This window comes from Ranitomeya imitator, chromosome 3, assembly GCF_032444005.1.
Source record: "Ranitomeya imitator isolate aRanImi1 chromosome 3, aRanImi1.pri, whole genome shotgun sequence".
Taxonomy (NCBI): domain Eukaryota; kingdom Metazoa; phylum Chordata; class Amphibia; order Anura; family Dendrobatidae; genus Ranitomeya; species Ranitomeya imitator.
The window spans coordinates 301,022,950-301,042,732 of record NC_091284.1 but is presented as its reverse complement, the minus strand read 5'-3'; the positions used below and the strand labels follow the sequence as shown (position 1 = coordinate 301,042,732).

At 46.9% G+C, this 19,783-nt stretch overlaps 2 protein-coding genes across 7 annotated transcripts in view; one reads left to right on the top strand and one right to left on the bottom strand.

Moving 5' to 3' along the window:
* SNRPC (small nuclear ribonucleoprotein polypeptide C) overlaps window positions 1-15,920 on the bottom strand; it is a 68,181-nt gene extending 52,261 nt beyond the window's left edge. The window contains exons 1-2 of the mRNA XM_069756568.1: window positions 15,659-15,920; window positions 5,359-5,401 (exon numbers count right to left, since the gene is read on the bottom strand). Coding sequence (XP_069612669.1) covers window positions 5,359-5,401; window positions 15,659-15,666 — 51 coding nt within the window. The 5' untranslated portion in view covers window positions 15,667-15,920. The remainder of the gene's footprint in view (window positions 1-5,358; window positions 5,402-15,658) is intronic.
* Window positions 15,921-16,192: 272 nt separating this feature from the next.
* The window catches only part of ILRUN (inflammation and lipid regulator with UBA-like and NBR1-like domains), a 239,303-nt gene continuing 235,712 nt past the window's right edge, over window positions 16,193-19,783 (top strand). For all 6 annotated transcript variants that reach the window (XR_011319233.1, XM_069756566.1, XM_069756564.1 and 3 more), the window contains exon 1: window positions 16,193-16,446. Coding sequence is in view for 5 of the 6 variants with exons in the window: in XM_069756566.1 (XP_069612667.1) it covers window positions 16,289-16,446 (158 nt within the window). In the remaining variant the exon portion in view is untranslated. The remainder of the gene's footprint in view (window positions 16,447-19,783) is intronic.

Below are 19,783 nucleotides of genomic sequence, written 5' to 3'. Positions count from 1 at the left end.
TTTTAGGATCCATTTTGTCCTGTTGCCCATGTGAAAATGAAAAAATTGAGGCTAAAAGAATTTTTTTGTGAAAAAAAGTACTTTTTCATTTTTACGGATGAATTTGTGAAGCACCTGGGGGTTCAAAGTGCTCACTATGCATCTAGATAAGTTCCTTGGGGCGTCTAGTTTCCAAAATGGGGTCACTTGTGGGGGAGCTCCAATTTTTAGGCACACGGGGGCTCTCCAAACGTGACATGGTGTCCGCTAAAGAGTGCAGCCAATTTTTGATTCAAAAAGTCAATTGGCGCTCCTTCCCTTCCAAGCCCTGCCGTGCGCCCAAACAGTGGTTTACCCCCACATATGAGGTATCAGCGTACTCAGGACAAATTGGACAACAACTTTCGTGGTTCAGTTTCTCCTTTTACCATTGGGAAAATAAAAAAATTGTTGCTGAAAGATAATTTTTGTGACTAAAAAGTTAAATGTTCATTTTTTCCTTCCATGTTGCTTCTGCTGCTGTGAAGCACCTGAAGGGTTAATAAACTTCTTGAATGTGGTTTTGAGTACCTTGAGGGGTGCAGTTTTTAGAATGGTGTCACTTTTGGGTATTTTCAGCCATATAGACCCCTCAAACTGACTTCAAATGTGAGGTGGTCCCTAAAAAAAATGGTTTTGTAAATTTCGTTGTAAAAATGACAAATCGCTGGTCAAATTTTAACCCTTATAACTTCCTAACAAAAAAAAAATTTTGTTTCCAAAATTGTGCGGATGTAAAGTAAACATGTGGGAAATGTTATTTATTAACTATTTTGTGTCACATATCTCTCTGGTTTAACAGAATAAAAATTCAAAATGTGAAAATTGCGAAATTTTCAAAATTTTCGCCAAATTTCCGTTTTTATCACAAATAAACGCAGAATTTATTGACCTAAATTTACCACTAACATGAAGCCCAATATGTCACGAAAAAACAATCTCAGAACCGCTAGGATCCGTTGAAGCGTTCCTGAGTTATTACCTCATAAAGGGACACTGGTCAGAATTGCAAAAAACGGCAAGGTCTTTAAGGTCAAAATAGGCTGGGTCATGAAGGGGTTAATAATATTTAGAACCCAGGAATTTGACGTAATCTTTTGCCATTGGGGAAAGAAAAATTTGAACCTACCCCCTACTGGGGTGACTGGTGCCTTAATATTTATTGTCTCTACGGAAGGGGCGGCCTTTAAACATAGTGCCACTCTGTTTTCCCTCTCTTGTGGCCCACCGCGACGGTCTTTCATTTTGCGTTCTCTTTCCGAACGGTCTCCTCCTAAGGGTTTTCCTATAGAAAGGAATTGAGGGGTCAGGGAATGCTTTTTTCCTCTCTATTGCTTTTTTGAGGATCTCCTCCAAATAGAAACTCACCCTCACATGGAATAGCACAGATCTTAGCCTTCGATTGTGTATCCCCCTTCCAGCTCTTCATCCACAACGCACGTCTGGCATTATTTACTAGACCTGCCGATCTTACTGCGAGGCGTAGAGAGTCAGCTGACGCATTGGCCATGAATGCCGCTGCTCCTCTAATTAATGGTATTGCATCCCGCAATTTTTGCCTAGAGACTCCCTGTTCGACCTGTTGATCTAACTGATCAATCCAAACAAGCATGGATCTAGCCGTGCACGTGCTGGCAATTGTTGGTTTGAATATGCCCGTGGAAGCTTCCCATGATCTTTTCAATGACGATTCCGCTTTCCGATCTAGAGGATCAGAGAGTAGGCCTGGATCTTCGACTGGTAAAGCTGATTGTTTTGAAGTGGAGGCGACTGCTGCGTCCATTTTAGGAATCTTAGTCCATGATATTAGCTCATCGTCACTAAAGGGGTACTTCCTTTTGGAGGCTGACGGGAGAAAACCTCTCTGGTCCTGTTTTTCCCACTCCTTTTTTATCAATGCCTTAACAGCAGGAATTACTGGAAAGGCTCTTCTTTTCCTCTCTGCTAACCCTGCAAACATGATGTCTTGTGCTTTTTGGTCGTCTTTTGTATCCTCACAACCTATTGTATTCCTGATGGATTTTACTAGGTTGTCAACCCCATCAAGGGGAAAACAAGCCCGACCTTCAATGTCAGATTGTGCTGAAGAAGAGGATGACGTATGCGAGGAGTCTGAGTGGATGACGCCTTCATCATCGGACTCAGAGCCGGATACTGTCTTCTCTTTACTGGATTTCTTAGGGGGTGCACTGGCTTGTGTAATGACCTGTAACTCTTCCATGATTATGGCCCGTATATCTGTAACAGACATAGATGGACTCTGCATGGTTTCAGTAATACATTGGTTGCAGAGCTTTTTAGGGTGGGAATCTGGCAGAGGTTTCTTCACATAATGCACAGTTTGTGTTTAGATTTTTGTTTCTTTTTGGCCTGGGTGAAGAAGATATTGTGGAAAAGAGTGTCAACTTTATAGGCAGAGGGTTTTATACTCACCCAGTGAAGCTGTACGGTACCGGATCAGGTGGCCGAAGCGTCTTCCTGGATCTTGAATCTGTGGCATCGCTCGTACGGCTGGCATCTGAGGACCTCCTGCTGGTTGGATCACCTGCTTGGTCCACCGTCTTGCCTGGGGATGACATGTTGCATCGCCTGTGCGCTCGCAACCATCCCCCTTTTATAGGCAGAGATCCGGTCTGGTTTTTTTCTCTCACATCGGTGTACTGCGCGTGCGCGAAACCGCACTTTCCCTCACCGCTGTGTGAGTGACCCAGAAGTGCTACCAACACTTCCAGGTGAGTATGGGGATTTCTACACCGCTCTGCGCATGCGCGATCTTACCTCGGCCCGCGCTATGGAGAGGTGTACCGACTGCCGCAGTGCCACAGATCCCGGACCTCTATATGCCGGTCCGCGTCCGGAGCCTCCTTCCAGGCCGCACACCTGCAGCATTGCTCCGTGAGATCGGCGGCCTCTTCCGGACCCAGCCATCCCACATGCCGGACAGACGAGGGGGGAGCTGTCAAACGGAGTCTCCCCCGACGCTGCTTCTGGACTGCATCCCCTGCCGTTCCCGCAGAGACCACACAGGCGGATGCCCTGGCCCAGGTATGGTTCTCGGTAGAATCCAGAGATCCTGTCCCCTGGGAACAGGAAACCTAAACTGAGGAGGAGAGGGGGACCGCCTCTTTTTTTCTCTGTAGGTTTCCTGTTCCTTGGGGTGGATCCCTATCTCTCCAGTGGGTGCTGTCATGGCGAAGGGTAAAATTGAGAAATTTGACCGTTCATTAAAAATAACGGTGCAACAAGCGATTCCTCTGTATCCTGACATTGTCAGAGATGTTGCTAGAGTGGTTACTGCTTTGCCACCAACCCAAGTGAGTGTAGAGAGGTTGTTCTCTGCTCTCAAAATAATTAGATCAGATTTGAGGGCATCCATGAAGAAGGATCTGACAGAGGCAATACTTTTTCTGAGGACAAATTTATAGATTTCTTCTTATTAACTGCATAACAGTGTTTATTGCATATTTACTTACAAGAGTTTAGAAAAGTTTATAAAAGTTATTTGCTATATTCTAATTGTATTCTAATAAATATAGTTTTTGCTCTAAGTGGTCTGATTACTTATATGATAGTGAGAAACTGAATAAGCACGATGTTAATATTTGACAACAGTACATTTATTGTTACGAATTGGCCATTTATGAAGGAGTCGGAGCCGGAGTCGGAACCTGATAAAATCCAGGAGTCGGAGTCGCAACTGTGGCTTACCGACTCCACAGCCCTGGTCACTTCTAGACATAATTATTTGTACTAAATGTCCAACTGGGGGTCTGTATGTAGGAGAGACAGGGCAGAAACTGAGAACAAGGATGAACTCTCATCGCCATACAATAAGAGAAAAGAATGGATCTACCTGTGGCAATACATTTTTGTCTCCCGATCACAGCATTACAGACATGAAATTACTTGTATTAAAAGTTAACTTCAAATCTCAGAGAGACAAAAGAGTCTGGGAATATAAGCCGATGATGACCTTTGACACTCTCAGTGCAGGAATGAATGTGTCGCATGGATTTATGCCTTTTTACATCAATTAAGGAATTTGCTCCTCAGACTGTGTGGGGGCATCCTAACATAGAACCAGACCCCAATCAGAGGACAATAAAACATTCACACGCCTTCTCTATGAACAGTTCCAATATTTATGGGCATAAAGGTACCTTCACACATAACGATATTGTTAACGATATCGTTGCTATTTGTGACGTAGCAACGATATCGTTAATGAAATCGTTCTGTGTGACAGCGACCAACGATCAGGCCCCTGCTGGGAGATCGTTGGTCGCTGAACAAAGTCCAGAACTTTATTTGGTCGCTGGACTCCCTGGAGACATCGCTGGATCGGTGTGTGTGACACCGATCCAGCGATGTCTTCACTGGTAACCAGGGTAAACATCGGGTAACTAAGCGCAGGGCCGCGCTTAGTAACCCGATGTTTACCCTGGTTACCATGCTAAAAGTAAAAAAAAACAAACACTAGATACTTACCTACCGCTGTCTGTCCTCCAGCGCTGTGCTCTGCTCTCCTCCTGCACTGGCTGTGAGCCGGAAAGCAGAGCGGTGACGTCACCGCTCTGCTTTCCGGCTCACAGCCAGTACAGGAGGAGAGCAGAGAAGCAGAGCGCCGGGGACAGACAGCGGTGGGTAAGTATCTAGTGTTTGTTTTTTTTTACTTTTAGCATGGTATCCAGGGTAAACATCGGGTTACTAAGCGCGGCCCTGCGCTTAGTTACCCGATGTTTACCCTGGTTACCGGCATCGTTGGTCGCTGGAGAGCGGTCTGTGTGACAGCTCTCCAGCGACCAAACAGCGACGCTGCAGCGATCCGAATCGTTGTCGGTATCGCTGCAGCGTCGCTTAGTGTGAAGGGGCCTTAACTGTATCACTCACATAATGGTAATTCACGTCACCTGTCTTATCTATTGCATTTTTCTGTGCTGTGTGATTCTACAGAATTTATATTAGTCTATGCCTAATGAAGAGACTGGAGTAGTCTCAAAAGCTTGCAATTTGTTACCATCTTTTCAGTTAGACATTAAAAGGTATCAACCACTGAGGACTCAATTCTAAATATGTTTCTATCCACTGGCTAACACGGTACCAAGATATATCTTTCCTGCATCATTTTGGTTATAAGAATTAGTTCCCTGAGAAAACATTTCAAAAATCACAAAAAAAAAATAAAAATCTAGAAGTTTGTGTCTATGGAGACAGGGCTCACTTAGAGGACAGTGACGTTCTGTAGAATCTTTTACCAAACCTTGACGATTAAATTTTTGTTCACCCAAAATATATGCAAGAATAAAAACAGTAGTACATATAACAAATGAAAGAACTTACTGAATCATGTGTGAGGTAGGTGTCACAGTAATCACAGTAAAACCTGTAGAGAATGAGGAGACATGTCACAAAGCACAAAATTCTATGAACAAATTCCGGGCATCAAACAGCTGATGGAATGTTGTGATGGGCACTGGAAATTGGAACTTCAGCAAAAAGAGTCATTCATTAACGAGAATTATCTAATATTTGAAAACAGGGGACCCATTTAAGTTACGTTCCCATGACAAGATTTTGATGTGGCAGATTTTCTGTACCCATTAGGCAAATTAGAAAAAAGAGGACAAATACTTTGCTCGCCTTTCAGGGCATGGAGATTTCAATTCCTCACACGAATGGAGCCAGAGCAGCTGTAGCACAAACATAGGAGAAAGGAGGAGTTCTGCGAGGAAAATAAAATATATATATATATATATATATAAAATTTAAAACATAGCATTTATTTTAGCCAAATAAAAAATGCTCCATAAAAGGACTGACTGGCAATATGGTAGGGCAAAGATGGTGGTCTCATATGTATGTGTTTCGCCAAAGAGTCTTTCATGATCATGAATAAGATTCTGTCGAAACTTGTAGATCTGAGACCTCCATCTTTGCACTACCATATTGCCATTCAGTCCATTCTGGAGCATTTTTTATTTGGCTAAAATAAAAGCTATGTTTTAAAATTATTTTTCTTTTCTCCCATCACTGAACTCCTCCTTTCTCCTACATTAAATTAGGTTACTTGTGTCTTTCATTGTTTTCGAGTGCATTCTTTTACATGTGCTATTATCGCTGCAGTTTCTCTCTCTTGTTAGTGTCATTTTAACGCCTTTACCCCCGAAGGTGGTTTGCATGTTAATGACCAAGCCAATTTTTACAATTCTGACCACTGTCCCATTATGAGGTAATAACCCTGGAACACTTCAAACGATCCTGGCGATTCCAACACTTTTTTCGTGACATATCGTACTTCATGTTAGTGGTAACATTTCTTTGATATGACTTGTTATTATTTGTGAAAAAAATGGAAAATTAGCCAAAATGGTGAAAATTTTGGAATTTTCCAACTTTGAATTTTCATGCCATTAAGGCTTCTTTTACACTTGCCGCGATTTTGCAGCCCCAATAGATTTCTATGGCACCGTATTTACGGCCGTGAAAAAAAGATCGAGCCTGCTCAATCTTTTTCACGGCTTACGGACACGGCCCCCATTGCAAATAAATGGAGCCGCAAAAACAAAGGTAGGTTGTTTTTGGGGTGCGCCGTGACTTCCGGTTTTGCGGACCACCGTTTTCCCCCCCAATACTTTTGCTATAGTATTAGGAATCCTAAAAACGTCGATCCACAAATTTTTTGTGGTCCGTTATTGCGGCAGACCTTGCAAATTGTGGCAATACGGCCCGCAAAAAATATAGTTCTTACCGATAACGGTATTTCTCTGAGCCCATGATGGCACCACGGAGAGAGGGGATCCGCCCACCAAGGACAGGAAACCTATGGATAAAAAGGCGGTACCACTCTCCTGCATCAGTTGTTTACATAGAGAACGATGGGAGACTACTAAGACATTTGTAAATTTTAACTGTTTAGCATAATAAGATACCGCGTGACTTTAAACTATAAATAGACTATAAATAGACTATGGCACTCTTTTAATGTGTGCACCCATAAGTGAAGGGAGGGAATGTACGGTGTTGTGAATTCTGTGGCTGAATTCACTCCTGTGGTCACAAGTGGTACTGCAGCTTCTGAGCTTCCTCCCTCAGGTGTTCTGGTGAGCTCGTTAACTGCTTCATTACTTAACTCCGCCTGATGCGGCTATCCTTGCTCCTTATCAATGTTTCAGTGTTGGATCTGAGCTTCTCCTGATTGTTCCTGTGACCTGCTGCTCTGTATAGCTAAGTGCTTTTTGCTTTTTTGTTGCCTTTTTTCTGTCCAGCTTGTCTTTTGTTTTGCTGGAAGCTCTGAGATGCAAAGGGTGTACCGCCGTGCCGTTAGTTCGGCACGGTGGGTTTTTTTTGCCCCCTTTGCGTGGTTTTGCTTTAGGGTTTTTTGTAGACTGCAAAGTTCGCTTTACTGTCCTCGCTCTGTCCTAGAATATCGGGCCCCACTTTGCTGAATCTATTTCATCCCTACGTTTTGTCTTTTCATCTTACTCACAGTCATTATATGTGGGGGGCTGCCTTTTCCTTTGGGGAATTCCTCTGGGGCAAGTCAGGCCTATTTTTCTATCTTCAGGCTAGCTAGTTTCTTAGGCTGTGCCGAGTTGCCTAGGTAGTTGTTAGGCGCAATCCACAGCCGCTTTTAGTTGTGTTTAGGATAGGATCAGGTGTGCAGTCTACAGAGTTTCCACGTCTCAGAGCTCGTTCTTGTATTTTTGGGTATTTTTCAGATCACTGTGTGCGCTCTGATCGCTAAGCACACTGCGTTTCTGGATTGCCTTCATAACACCTGTCATTAGCAAACATAACAGTACGGGTGCAGTCATGGGCTCAGAGAAATACCGTTATCGGTAAGAACTATATTTTTCTCTGACCGCCCATTACGGCACCACGGAGAGAATTGCATAGATAGTACATTCAGGGAGGGACCACCGCCTCCAGAACCCTTTTACCGAAAGTAAGGTCTGAAGAGGAGATTAGGTCCAATCTATAGTGCCTATAGAATGTTGATGGTGAGGACCAGGTAGCAGCTCTACATATCTGGTCAATGGAAGCTCCGGCCTTCTCCGCCCAGGAAGTTGCTACTGCCCTTGTTGAGTGAGCCTTAACCTCCCCGGGAACGGACATCCCACTTGCCGTGTATGAGAGACTGATGGCGTCTGTGATCCATCTTGCTATGGTGGCTTTAGATGCTTTTTTCCCCTTCCGGGGACCCTGGAAACACAGAGAGGAATCCTCCCTACTCTCTCTAGTGACTTCTAGGTAATGTAAGAGACATCTTCTTACATCTAGTGTATGTAATGTTTGTTCCTCCTTGTTTTTAGGATTGGGACAGAAGGAGGGGAGAGATATCTCTTGAGACCTGTGAAATTTTGAAGCCACTTTCGGGAGATATGCTGGGTCTGTTTTTAAAACGACCCTATCCTCTAGAAATTGTGTGTGAGGAGGGTTGGCTGAGAGAGCCTGTAAGTCGCTAACCCTACGGGCAGAAGTGAGGGCGACTAATAGAGCTGTTTTGAGAGATAGGGTTTTTATTGTAGATTCGTGTAATGGTTCGAATGGAGGACTAGTCAGGGCTTTAAGGACCAAGTTTAAGTCCCATTGAGGAACCACTTTTACTGGAAGAGGCCTCGATCTTCCTGCCGCCCTGATGAATCTAGAGACCCACCTATTTGAAGCTAAGTCAAAATTGAATAGGGCTCCCAATGCCGCCACGTGAACTTTTAGGGTACTAGTGGCTAAACCCATCTCCAACCCGTTTTGTAGGAACTCTAATATGGAATTAAAGGGAATCTCTTTCCCTATTTTTGCACCTGAAGAAGAAAAACTTTTTCCATATTTTGCCATACTGTTTTGTTGTAACCGGCTTCCTACTTTTTAACAGAGTTGAGATTAACCCCGGAGAGAACCCTCTGCTTTCTAATATTTTCCTCTCAAGAGCCAAGCTGTCAAGTGCAAGTTCTTGACCCGTGGATGACAGACTGGGCCCTGTGACAACAGATCCTGGAGGTCTGGTAATACCCAAGGGTCGGATATTGACATCTTCCTCATCCATGAGAACCAAGGCCAGAACGGGGCAATTAAGATGACCAACGCACCGTCCTCCCGAATCTTCCTCAGCACTGCTGGAATCAGAATGAGAGGAGGGAAGGCATAGACCAGATGGTGACCCCAAGAAATCAGGAAAGCGTCCACAGCTACTGGGTTCCCCAGGGGAGATAGGGAGCAAAAGGAGGCTACTTTTTTGTTTAAATGGCTCGCAAAGAGGTCTATTTTGGGAACACCCCATTTTTGTGTGATCTGGGTAAATATCACTGGATTTAGTTCCCATTCCCCCTGTTTTAGGCTGGACCGGCTGAGGAAGTCTGCCTTGTAATTGTCTACTCCCTTTATGTGCAGGCTTGTCAGGGATAGAAGGTTGCTCTCGGCTATTTGAAGGATCGAGTTGGTCACTTCCATTAGATTTTTGGAACGGGTACCCCCCTGGTGATTTAGGCAAGATACTACCACCCGATTGTCCGACATCACCCTTACATGGTGAGATTGAAGGACTCCCAAGAATTCCTGAAGGGCAAGTTTTACCGCCAGGAGTTCCTTCATATTGGAGGAATTGTTTGCAAGGGACGGAGACCAAATGCCCTGGGCTACTAGGTCGCCCAGATGAGCCCCCCACCCTGAGGGGCTTGCTTCCGTAGTTAGGACCTTTCGAGATCGGGATTACCCATGGGACTCCCTGGGAAAGATTTTCCTGCAACGACCACCAAGTCAGAGAGTGATTGGTGCGAGGAGATAATGTTAACCGCCCGTCTAAATGCCCTCCTAGAAGGATTTGCTCTGACAGAAGCTGCCATTGGAGATCTCTTGAATGTAGTTGGGCCCACTGGACCGCAGGGATGCAAGAGGTCATAGAGCCTAATAGGGACATGCCCTGACGGAGTGTTATGTGGGGAAGAGATTGTACTTTTAACACTAAACTTTTTATCTTTTGTATTTTGCTCTCTGGGAGCCGACATTCCATTTTTTTGGAGTCTAGCGTGAGACCTAGGTACTCCTGAACCTGAGAAGGCACCAGTCTGGATTTTTCTAGGTTTATTAGCCAACCCAGATCCTTTAGAGAATGGATCACTAAATCTAGTTGACTCTTGCAATGTTGCGGGGAGGAGCCTATCACCAGGAAATCGTCCAGATATGGTACGATCAGGGTGTTTTCTTCCCTGAGGTGAGCCATTACCTCCGCGACCAGCTTTGTAAAAACCCTTGGGGCTATTGCTAGGCCAAATGGTAGAGCTGAGAACTGGAAGTGGCTTAGGACTCCCTTGATGTGGACCGCCATTCTGAGGAATCTTTGGTGATCCTTGTGTATTGGGACGTGATAATATGCGTCCTTCAGGTCCAGGACCACCATGAAGCATTGAGGAAACAGCATTTTGATAGATGATTTTATCGTTTCCATCTTGAATGCTTGGAACCTCTAGGTAGTTGTTTAGGTTTTTCAAATTGATAATGGTCCTGAAGGAACCATCTGGCTTCTTTCTCAGGAATAGAGGGGAATAGTACCCTTGCCCTCTTTCTTGAGGGGCAACTTCCAGGAGTACTCGTTTTTTTACCAACCCCGACAACCTCGTTTTCTAGTGTCAACTCCTCTTCTGCCGAGGATCTTGTGGATGTTATCTTGAAAGAGGGACGAGGGCACCTCTTGAATGTTAATCTCAGTCCTGATTCTATGATGTTTAGTATCCATTGACTGGAGGTAATCTTTTCCCAGGCTGGGAGAAAGAGAGATAATCTCCCTCCCACCTGGGGCGAACCTTCATTGTGAAGGTTTTTTGTTGTCATTGAGGCTTTTGTTAAAGATAAACCCCTTATTTTTGTTCTTCTTATCTTCCCATTTCCCCTGGCCTCTCCCTGGGTTCTTACGGAAAAACCTCTTGTTCCGAAAGGGCTTCCTATAAGAGGGGAGACCCAGAGAGGGGAAGGACTTTTTCTTTTCCCCTGCTTTTTCCAAGATGTCGTCTAAGGTAGAACCGAACAGAAATTCTCCTTCGCAGGGGATGGTACACGGTTTTGTTTTCGTTTGCAGGTCGCCTGGCCAATTCTTAAGCCAGAGGGCGCGCCTGGCCGCATTAGCAAACACTGCTGCTCTGGCGGATAGCCTGATGGAGTCGGCCAAGGCGTCAGCTAGAAAAGCCGCGGCCCCCCTCATTACTGGTAATGTATTCAGCATTGAGTCCCGGGAAGTTTTCCCCTTTAATTGACCCTCTAGTTGGTTCAGCCAAATCATCAGGGAGCGTGAAGTACATGCTGCTGCTACTGCCGGCTTCAGGCCTCCTCCCGCTGCCTCCCAGGAGCCTTTGAGAAAGGCGTCTGCCTTCTTGTCCATAGGGTCTTTTAGGACCCCCATGTCCTGAAACGGGAGGGCAAATTTTTTTGAGGCTTTAGCAATTGCTACGTCTAATTTGGGGGCCTTCTCCCAAAAGGAGCAGGATTCCTCCTCGAAGGGGTATTTCCTTTTTGGAGTTAAGAGAGTCTTTCTCATGGGCTTCTTCCATTCTTTCTTAATTAAGGCTGCAATTGCTTCGTTAAGAGGAAAAGCTCTTCTCTTTTTCTGTTCCAGGCCCCCAAACATGATGTCTTGTACCGATTTTTTAGGGTGGGAGTCTACCAAACCCATGGTACTTCTCACAGCTTTTATGAGGCCATCAGTATCCTCTAGTGGGAAACAGTTATGTCCCCCCGAGGAAGAAGTAGATGATGAAGATGAGGTGGAGGAGTCGGTGGACACTGAACTCTCACTATCGCTTTCGGATTTTGAGACTGGAGATGGGGACCTGTGTCTGGTCTTTCTCCTTTTTTTCCCACTTTTTAGTGATCTGAAGGTGTCCTCCACTTGCTCTTTAATCAGGCTTTTAAGATCTGTTGCAAACCCAGGAAGGTTTTCAGATACAGTCTGCTGAATGCAAGTATTGCATAGTCTCTTATCCCATGTAGGTGGAAGATCCTCTCTACAGATGGCACAACTTTTGTGCTTAGTTTTACCTACGCTTTTCCTCCCCTAAAAGAGACAAATAACAACCTTACTGTCTCTGACATTCACGAAGATCCACTTACCACCTCCAGGACCCATAAATACCGGTTGGGGATTCTCTGCCTCTGGCTTTTTCCCCGACGCCGTACTGGACTCCTTACTGTGTTGGGACCTTTGGCGTTCTTTGCTGGTGTCCTGGTGCCCTTTCTGCGGTCGCCTTTTTTGCTGCTGCTGCTGCGGCGACGCTACAGGTGGAGGTGATACGGGCAAAGGTGATGCCGGGTCGCTCATACTGCTGCTGGTCTGCGGATGCTGCCTTGATACTCGAGCTGAGCTGGCGCTGCGGCGACTATTAGCTCTTGAGGCTACTGCCTATTATTGCAGAGCCACTGGGAGGATGTGGATTCTCCTATTTAAACCCTCCCGCCGCTTTTTTTTTCTTCTTTCTCCTGCGCTTGCGCAGTAGTGCCTGCCCACGGCGAGGAGCGCCGAACGCCGGCGCCTGCGCATCAAGCCTTAACCGGCGCCTGCGCATGAGCGGCAACCCCGCCGGCGCCTGCGTAGACCGCACCAAGCGCCCGAGCGGCAACCCCGCCGGCGCCTGCGCAGACCGCGCCAAGCGCCCGAGCGGCAACCCCGCCGGCGCCTGCGCAGACCGCGCCAAGCGCCCGAGCGGCAACCCCGCCGGCGCCTGCACGGTAATCCGCCTGCGCGGAAGCTTCCTTCAATCTCGCGAGACCAGCCTGGATCCCGGGCATGCGCCGAACTTTCAAGATGGCGCCCGGAAAGCAGATATGGCGCTGCTGACCGGCACCCCCGGTCCTATGCAGTCGCTTTAGCGCGTTACTCTGCACACCCGATGGCAGTGCAGCGTGCAGACTGATGCTTGTTTTAGGGAGGGTCGCGGTGCACCTCCCGCAACCACAGAGGGACCCCCCCTGGATGTTGCCGCTGCTGCATCTTACCTGGGGAGGTGACCGCGAACTCCTTGTCACCTCCCCCGCACACCCTGTAGGCCCACTGGCTCCCAGCGGTGGCGCTTCGGGTCACCACCCTAGCCGAGGCAGAGGGACCCCAGCTGCCTGAGTCGGACTGGTTGGCCCAGGAATTCCAACGTCGAACTGGTAAGTCCGTAGGTCTCCCATCAAGGACAGGAAACCAACTGATGCAGGAGAGTGGTACCGCCTTTTTATCCGTAGGTTTCCTGTCCTTGGTGGGCGGATCCCCTCTCTCCGTGGTGCCGTCATGGGCGGTCAGAGAAAAACCCGGTACGTGTAAAAGAGCCTTAATCACTGAGATATGTCACACAAAATGCTTAAGTAAAATTTCTACATGTCTACCTTACATCAGCACAATTTTGGAACCCAAATTTTTTTCCGTTAGGAAGTTATAAGGGTTAAAACTTTAAACATCAATTTCTCATTGTTACAACACCATTTTTTTTTTTTTTTTGGGACCACATCACATTTGAAGTCACTGAGGTGTCTATGTGATAGAATACCCAAAAGTGACACCATTCTAATAACTGCACCCCTCAAAACCACATTCAAGATGTTTATTAACCCTTCAGGTGCTTCAGAGGAATTTTTGGAATGTTTAAATAAAAAAAAAATAAATAAAACAAATGAACCTTTACCTTTTTTTCACAAAAAATGTAATTCAGACCAACTTTTTTTTTTAATTTTACCAAGGGTAGCAAGAGAAATTGGACCCCAAAAGTTGCTATGCAATTTGTCCTGTGTATGCCGATACCCAATATGTACATGTAAACTACTGTTTGGGAACATGAACGAGCTCGGAAAGGAAGGAGCGCCTTTTGACTTTCAATGCAAAATTGGCTGGAATTAAGATCGGACACCATGTCGCCTTTGGAGAGCCCCTGATGTGCCTAAACACTGGAAACCCCACAAGTGACCCCATTTTGTAGACTAGACCCCTAAGGAACTTATCTAGATGTGTGGTAAGCACTTTAAACCCCCCAAGTGCTTCATAGAAGTTTATAAGGAAGAGCCGTAAAAATAAAAAATCATTTTTCCCCCACAAAAATTATCTTTTTGCCCCCCAATTTTTTATTTTCCCAAGGTTAACAGAAGAAATTGGACCTCAAAAGTTGTGCAATTTGTCCTGAGTATGCCAATATCCCATATGTGGGGGTAAACCACTGTTTGAGAGCATGGCAGAGCTCAGAAAGGAAGTGGCGCCAGCTTTCACTTATGGTTTGCAGGTGCCATGACCCACTGGGAGAGCCCATGAGGTGCCAGAACAGCAGAACCCCCCACAAGTGACCCCATTTATGAACTACACCCCTCAATGAATTAATCTAGGGGTGCAGTGATCATATTCACACCACAGGTGTGTCACAGACTTTCATAGCATTGGGCAGGGAGGACAAAATATCTACATTTTCACCACCTAAATTTTGTTTTAGCCAAAGATTTTACATTTTCACACAAGTGGGTAAAAATGGCAACAAAATTTGTTCCACAATTTCTCCTGAACGTGGAAATACCCCATATGTGGCTGTACAGTGCTTCCCCTCAGCGAGATTGGGGCGGGATTTGAACACCGCTTTACTTTTGACTACTGATGCTGCCTATGCAGCTTCAATAGTAAAAACATAGAATGTTAAAAATATTAAAAAAAAAACACCACAAAAGTTATATTCTCACCTTCCGAAGTTCGCCGCAGCCTTTCCCGCTCCTCATGCTCCGGTCCCAAGAATGCATTGCGGCACTGACGCGAGACCGCTACATACATGATCTCAACTCATTGCCGCAATGCATTCTTGGGACGGAAGCGCACAGAGCATCGGTAAAGGCCTTGGCTGGATCCGGGGTCCGACGGAAGGCGAGTATATAACTATTTATTTTATTTTTTTTAACAGGGATATGGTGCCCACATTGCTATATACTGCCTGGCCTGTGCTATATACTGCGTGGCTGTGTTATATACCATAAAACGTCCTGCACTCGTGCATACATGTAACACACATGGATGTCATCCATGTAACAAGCATCGGCGCCGGGGAAGAAGCATTAGACTAAGTGCTTTTCCCCTTTGCCAGGTGCTTAACACTGCTCTCCTCATTCTTCACTGCTCTGCCGGCAATCGGCGCGAGCAGGGAAGAATGATAAGAGTTACATTTAAGTAATAAAAAGAGACAACAGGCGGCAGCTGGTAGGACTATTACTCACATCAGCCTACCCCTGCTGCTGCTAATAACAGTGACAGCAAGAGCGGCGGATGGGAGTATTCATCTGCGGCTCCTGCACTGTAAATAAGTACGGTAATTTAAATGGAAAAAAAAAATGGCATGTGGTTCCCATTTTTTTTTTTTTTTTACATCCAGCCTTTCTAAAAGCTCACAGCTGGGGGCTGGTATTTCCATGCTGGTAAGGGGCCATGCATCAGTAAAAGGAGAGAACTAAAGTGCAAGTGTTATGGGCTCATCCACTGCCAATTGCAGATCCAGATGTTGGCACTCATAGAGGGGGGGTGGGATGAAAAGCACCCACATGGCCAGAGTTCCGGACTCACTGAATGGTTACATGGCATGTATACACAAGGAGCCACCACACGCACACACAGCACTTCCAGCCGCCGCTACACATGCACACGTGCACTTACTTAGGCATGCTGCTGATGGCGGAACCGTCACCTTTGTCTCTGCCGGAAAACACGCACTAGCCTAGGCGCTTGCGTCGGAGGCGCTCGGTAATGACGTCACACGTACAGCCTCCTTCCCGCTTCTGGGCAGAGAGACTCCCTTAGAAGTTCCCATGTGACGTTGAGCAGACGCTCTCTTTCTGAATGGCTAACGTGACACCGCTCCACACAACAGCTATGAGGACGAAGAACGCGTCTCCACAGCTCTTGTGGGAGGAGCCACTAAGACGTAACGTCGTGCGTCCATCTGGTGATGTCATCACGTGCGGCGCTCAGGAAGCGGGGAGGCCCAGAGCGGCCAGCTGAAGAGCCGGACACCGGATCCTTGAATAAAGAGGCCGGGTACCGTGACGTTTAGGCTGTGGAGGACTGCAATTCGAGAGTGAGGTTCTCGGTTAGAGGTCACCGAGGTCTTGAGGTCAAAGGTTATCGTCAGTCGCCGTGACGGACAGCAGCTGAGTGGGGTTCTTGGCCTGGGCGAAGCAGAGCAGGCCGTGACTGTCCACTGTCTTGGAACTCGTGGGGCAGGTTGATGTCACGGACTCCTTCCAGTGGTTGTCAGTGATTTCCGCAGTGTGAGGCTGCTTCACCATGGAGGGAATGGACGTGGATCTGGACCAGGATCTGATGCAGAAGTTCAGCTGTCTGGGGACCACAGATAAGGATGTCCTCATCTCCGAGTTCCAGCGGCTCCTCGGCTTCCAGCTCAATCCTGCTGGCTGTGCGTTCTTCTTGGACATGACAAACTGGTAAGCCGTCTGCCTCCTCCCCCTCTCTGCCCTCGATGCCTGGCACTGCTGGCAGTAGGTAGGTGTGCGTTAGGACTGGGGCGTCCCCAACCTGCCGTAAACCGACATTTTGGAACTGATCTGTCTCTTGCAGATGCTGGAGATGGCTTCCTTGAGTTTGCTCACTGCTGGATACCCTTCTTACATGCCTCAGATGTGGCTTTAGGCCATGTGCACACATTGCACATTAGGCTTAGGAATTTTTGGTGAGGATTCTGCCTCTCTTGGCAGAAAACGCACCTGTGGATTTGCTGCGTTTTTTGTGCAGATTTGCTGCTGATCTCTTGCGTTTTTTTTATACCTGCCGATTTCTATAATAGAATGGGTACAAAAACGCTGCAGAGCCGCACAAAAGTAGTGACATGGTCCTTCTTTTAATCCGCAGCGTTTCCACGCGGAATTTTCCACACCATCAGCACAGCATTTTTTTTCCTCATTGATTTACATTGTACTGTAAATCGCTTGCGGATCTGCAGCTTTTCTACGGTAAAAAACGCTGTAGATCTCCGCAACGTGTGCACATAACCTAAGCCTTCACAGTAAAGGCAGATGGAACAGTTCTCTCTGGGCAAATTGTGAGGGCTGACATTTTATCTGCTTCACTGTAGCATTTAAAAAGGGGTTGTTTAGCAATGACCAACTCCTTTAACCCCTTAATCCCATATGACGTACTATCTCATCAAGGTGACCCGAGACTTAACTCCCAGTGACGGGATAGTACGTCATATGTTATCGGCCGCGCTCACGGGGGAAGCGCGGCCAGGTGTCAGCTGCCTATCACAGCTGACACCCGGCACTATGTGCCAGGAGCGGTCACGGGCCGCTCCTGGCACATTAACCCCCGGCACACCGCGATCAAACATGATCGCGGTGTGCCGGCAGTACAGGGAAGCATCGCGCAGGGAGGGGGCTCCCTGCGTGCTTCCCTGAGGCCCCCACAGCAAACTGTCAGATCAGCGATCTGTGATTTCTCCCCCTGGGACAAAGTAAAAAAAAAAAATCAATCCTAAATAAAGAAAAAAAAATATCAAAAATACTTTTCTTTATTTAAGTAAAAAAAAAACAATAAAAGTACACATATTTAGTATCGCTGCGTCCGTAGCGATCCGACCTATAAAACTGTCCCACTAGTTAACAAAATGTACAATAACGTTTGGGGTCCAGTTTCTCTTTTTACCCTTGGGAAAATAAAAAAAATTGTTGCTAAAACATCATTTTTGTGACTAAAAAGTTAAATGTTCGTTTTTTTCCTTCCATGTTGCTTCTGCTGCTGTGAAGCACCTGAAGGGTTAATAAACTTCTTGAATGTGGTTTTGAGTACCTTGAGGGGTGCAGTTTTTAGAATGGTGTCACTTTTGGGTATTTTCAGCCATATAAACCCCTCAAACTGACTTAAAATGGTTTTGTAAATTTCGTTGTAAAAATGAGAAATCGCTGGTCAAATTTTAACCCTTATAACTTCCTAGCAAAAATAAATTTTGTTTCCAAAATTGTGCTGATGTAAAGTAGACATGTGGGAAATGTTATTTATTAACTATTTTTTGTCACACAACTCTCTGGTTTAAAAGAATAAAAATTCAAAATGTGAAAATTGCGAAATTATCAAAATTTTAGCCAAATTTCCATTTTTTTCACAAATAAACGCAAAAATTATTGATCTAAATTTACCACTAACATGAAGCCCAATATGTCACGAAAAAAAATTCTCAGAACCGTTAGGATCCGTTGAAGCGTTCCCGAGTTATTACCTCATAAAGGGACACTGGTCAGAATTGCAAAAAACGGCCAGGTCATTAAGGTCAAAATAGGATGGGTCATGAAGGAGTTAAAGGTATGCCGGGCAAATTATACAAAGTACCGTATATACTCGAGTATAAGCCGACATTTTCAGCCCAAATTTTTGGGCTGAAAGTGCCCCCCTCGGCTTATACTCGAGTCACGGTAGCGGTGGGGTCGGCGGGTGAGGGGGTGAGGGCGCTGGGGTATACTTACCTAGTCCCAGCGATCCTCGCGCTGTCCCTGCCGTCCCACGGGCTTCGGCGCTGCAGTTTCTTCCTCTCTTCAGCGGTCACGTGGGACCGCTCATTACAGAAATGAATAAGCGGCTCCACCTCCCATAGGGGCGGAGCCGCTTATTCATTTCTCTAATCAGCGGTGCCGGTGACCGCTGACAGGAAGAGCTGCGGCACCGAAGACAGGAGGGGACAGCGCGAGGATCGCCAGGACTAGGTGAGTATAGCATATTCACCTGTCCTCGTTCCAGCCGCCGGGCGCCGATCCATCTTCCCGGCCGGCGCCTCCATCTTCCCGGCGTCTCTGCTCTCTGACTGTTCAGGCAGAGGGCGCGATGACGCATACAGTGTGCGCGGCGCCCTCTGCCTGATCAGTCAGAGCAGAGACGCCGGGAAGATGGAGGCGCCGGAACGAGACGCCGGGAGCTGCAATCAAGGGAGGTGAGTATGTGTTTTTTTTTCTTTATTGCGGCAGCGGCGGCACAAATTTATGTGGAACATCTATGGGGCACAGTGAACGGTGCAGAGCACCGTATATGGCACAGCACAGCTATGGGGCACAGTGAACGGTGCAGAGCACCGTATATGGCACAGCACAGCTATGGGGCACAGTGAACGGTGCAGAGCACCGTATATGGCACAGCACAGCTATGGGGCACAGTGAACGGTGCAGAGCACCGTATATGGCACAGCACAGCTATGGGGCACAGTGAACGGTGCAGAGCACCGTATATGGCACAGCACAGCTATGGGGCACAGTGAACGGTGCAGAGCACCGTATATGGCACAGCACAGCTATGGGGCACAGTGAACGGTGCAGAGCACCGTATATGGCACAGCACAGCTATAGGGCACAGTGAACGGTGCAGAGCACCGTATATGGCACAGCACAGCTATGTATGGGGCACAGTGAACGGTGCAGAGCACCGTATATGGCACAGCTATGGGGCACAGTGAACGGCGCAGAGCACCGTATATGGCACAGCTATGGGGCACAGTGAACGGCGCAGAGCACCGTATATGGCACAGCTATGGGGCACAGTGAACGGTGCAGAGCACCGTATATGGCACAGCTATGGGGCACAGTGAACGGTGCAGAGCACCGTATATGGCACGGCACAGCTATGGGGCACAGTGAACGGTGCAGAGCACCGTATATGGCACAGCTATGGGGCACAGTGAACGGTGCAGAGCACCGTATATGGCACAGCTATGGGGCACAGTGAACGGTGCAGAGCACCGTATATGGCACAGCTATGGGGCACAGTGAACGGTGCAGAGCACCG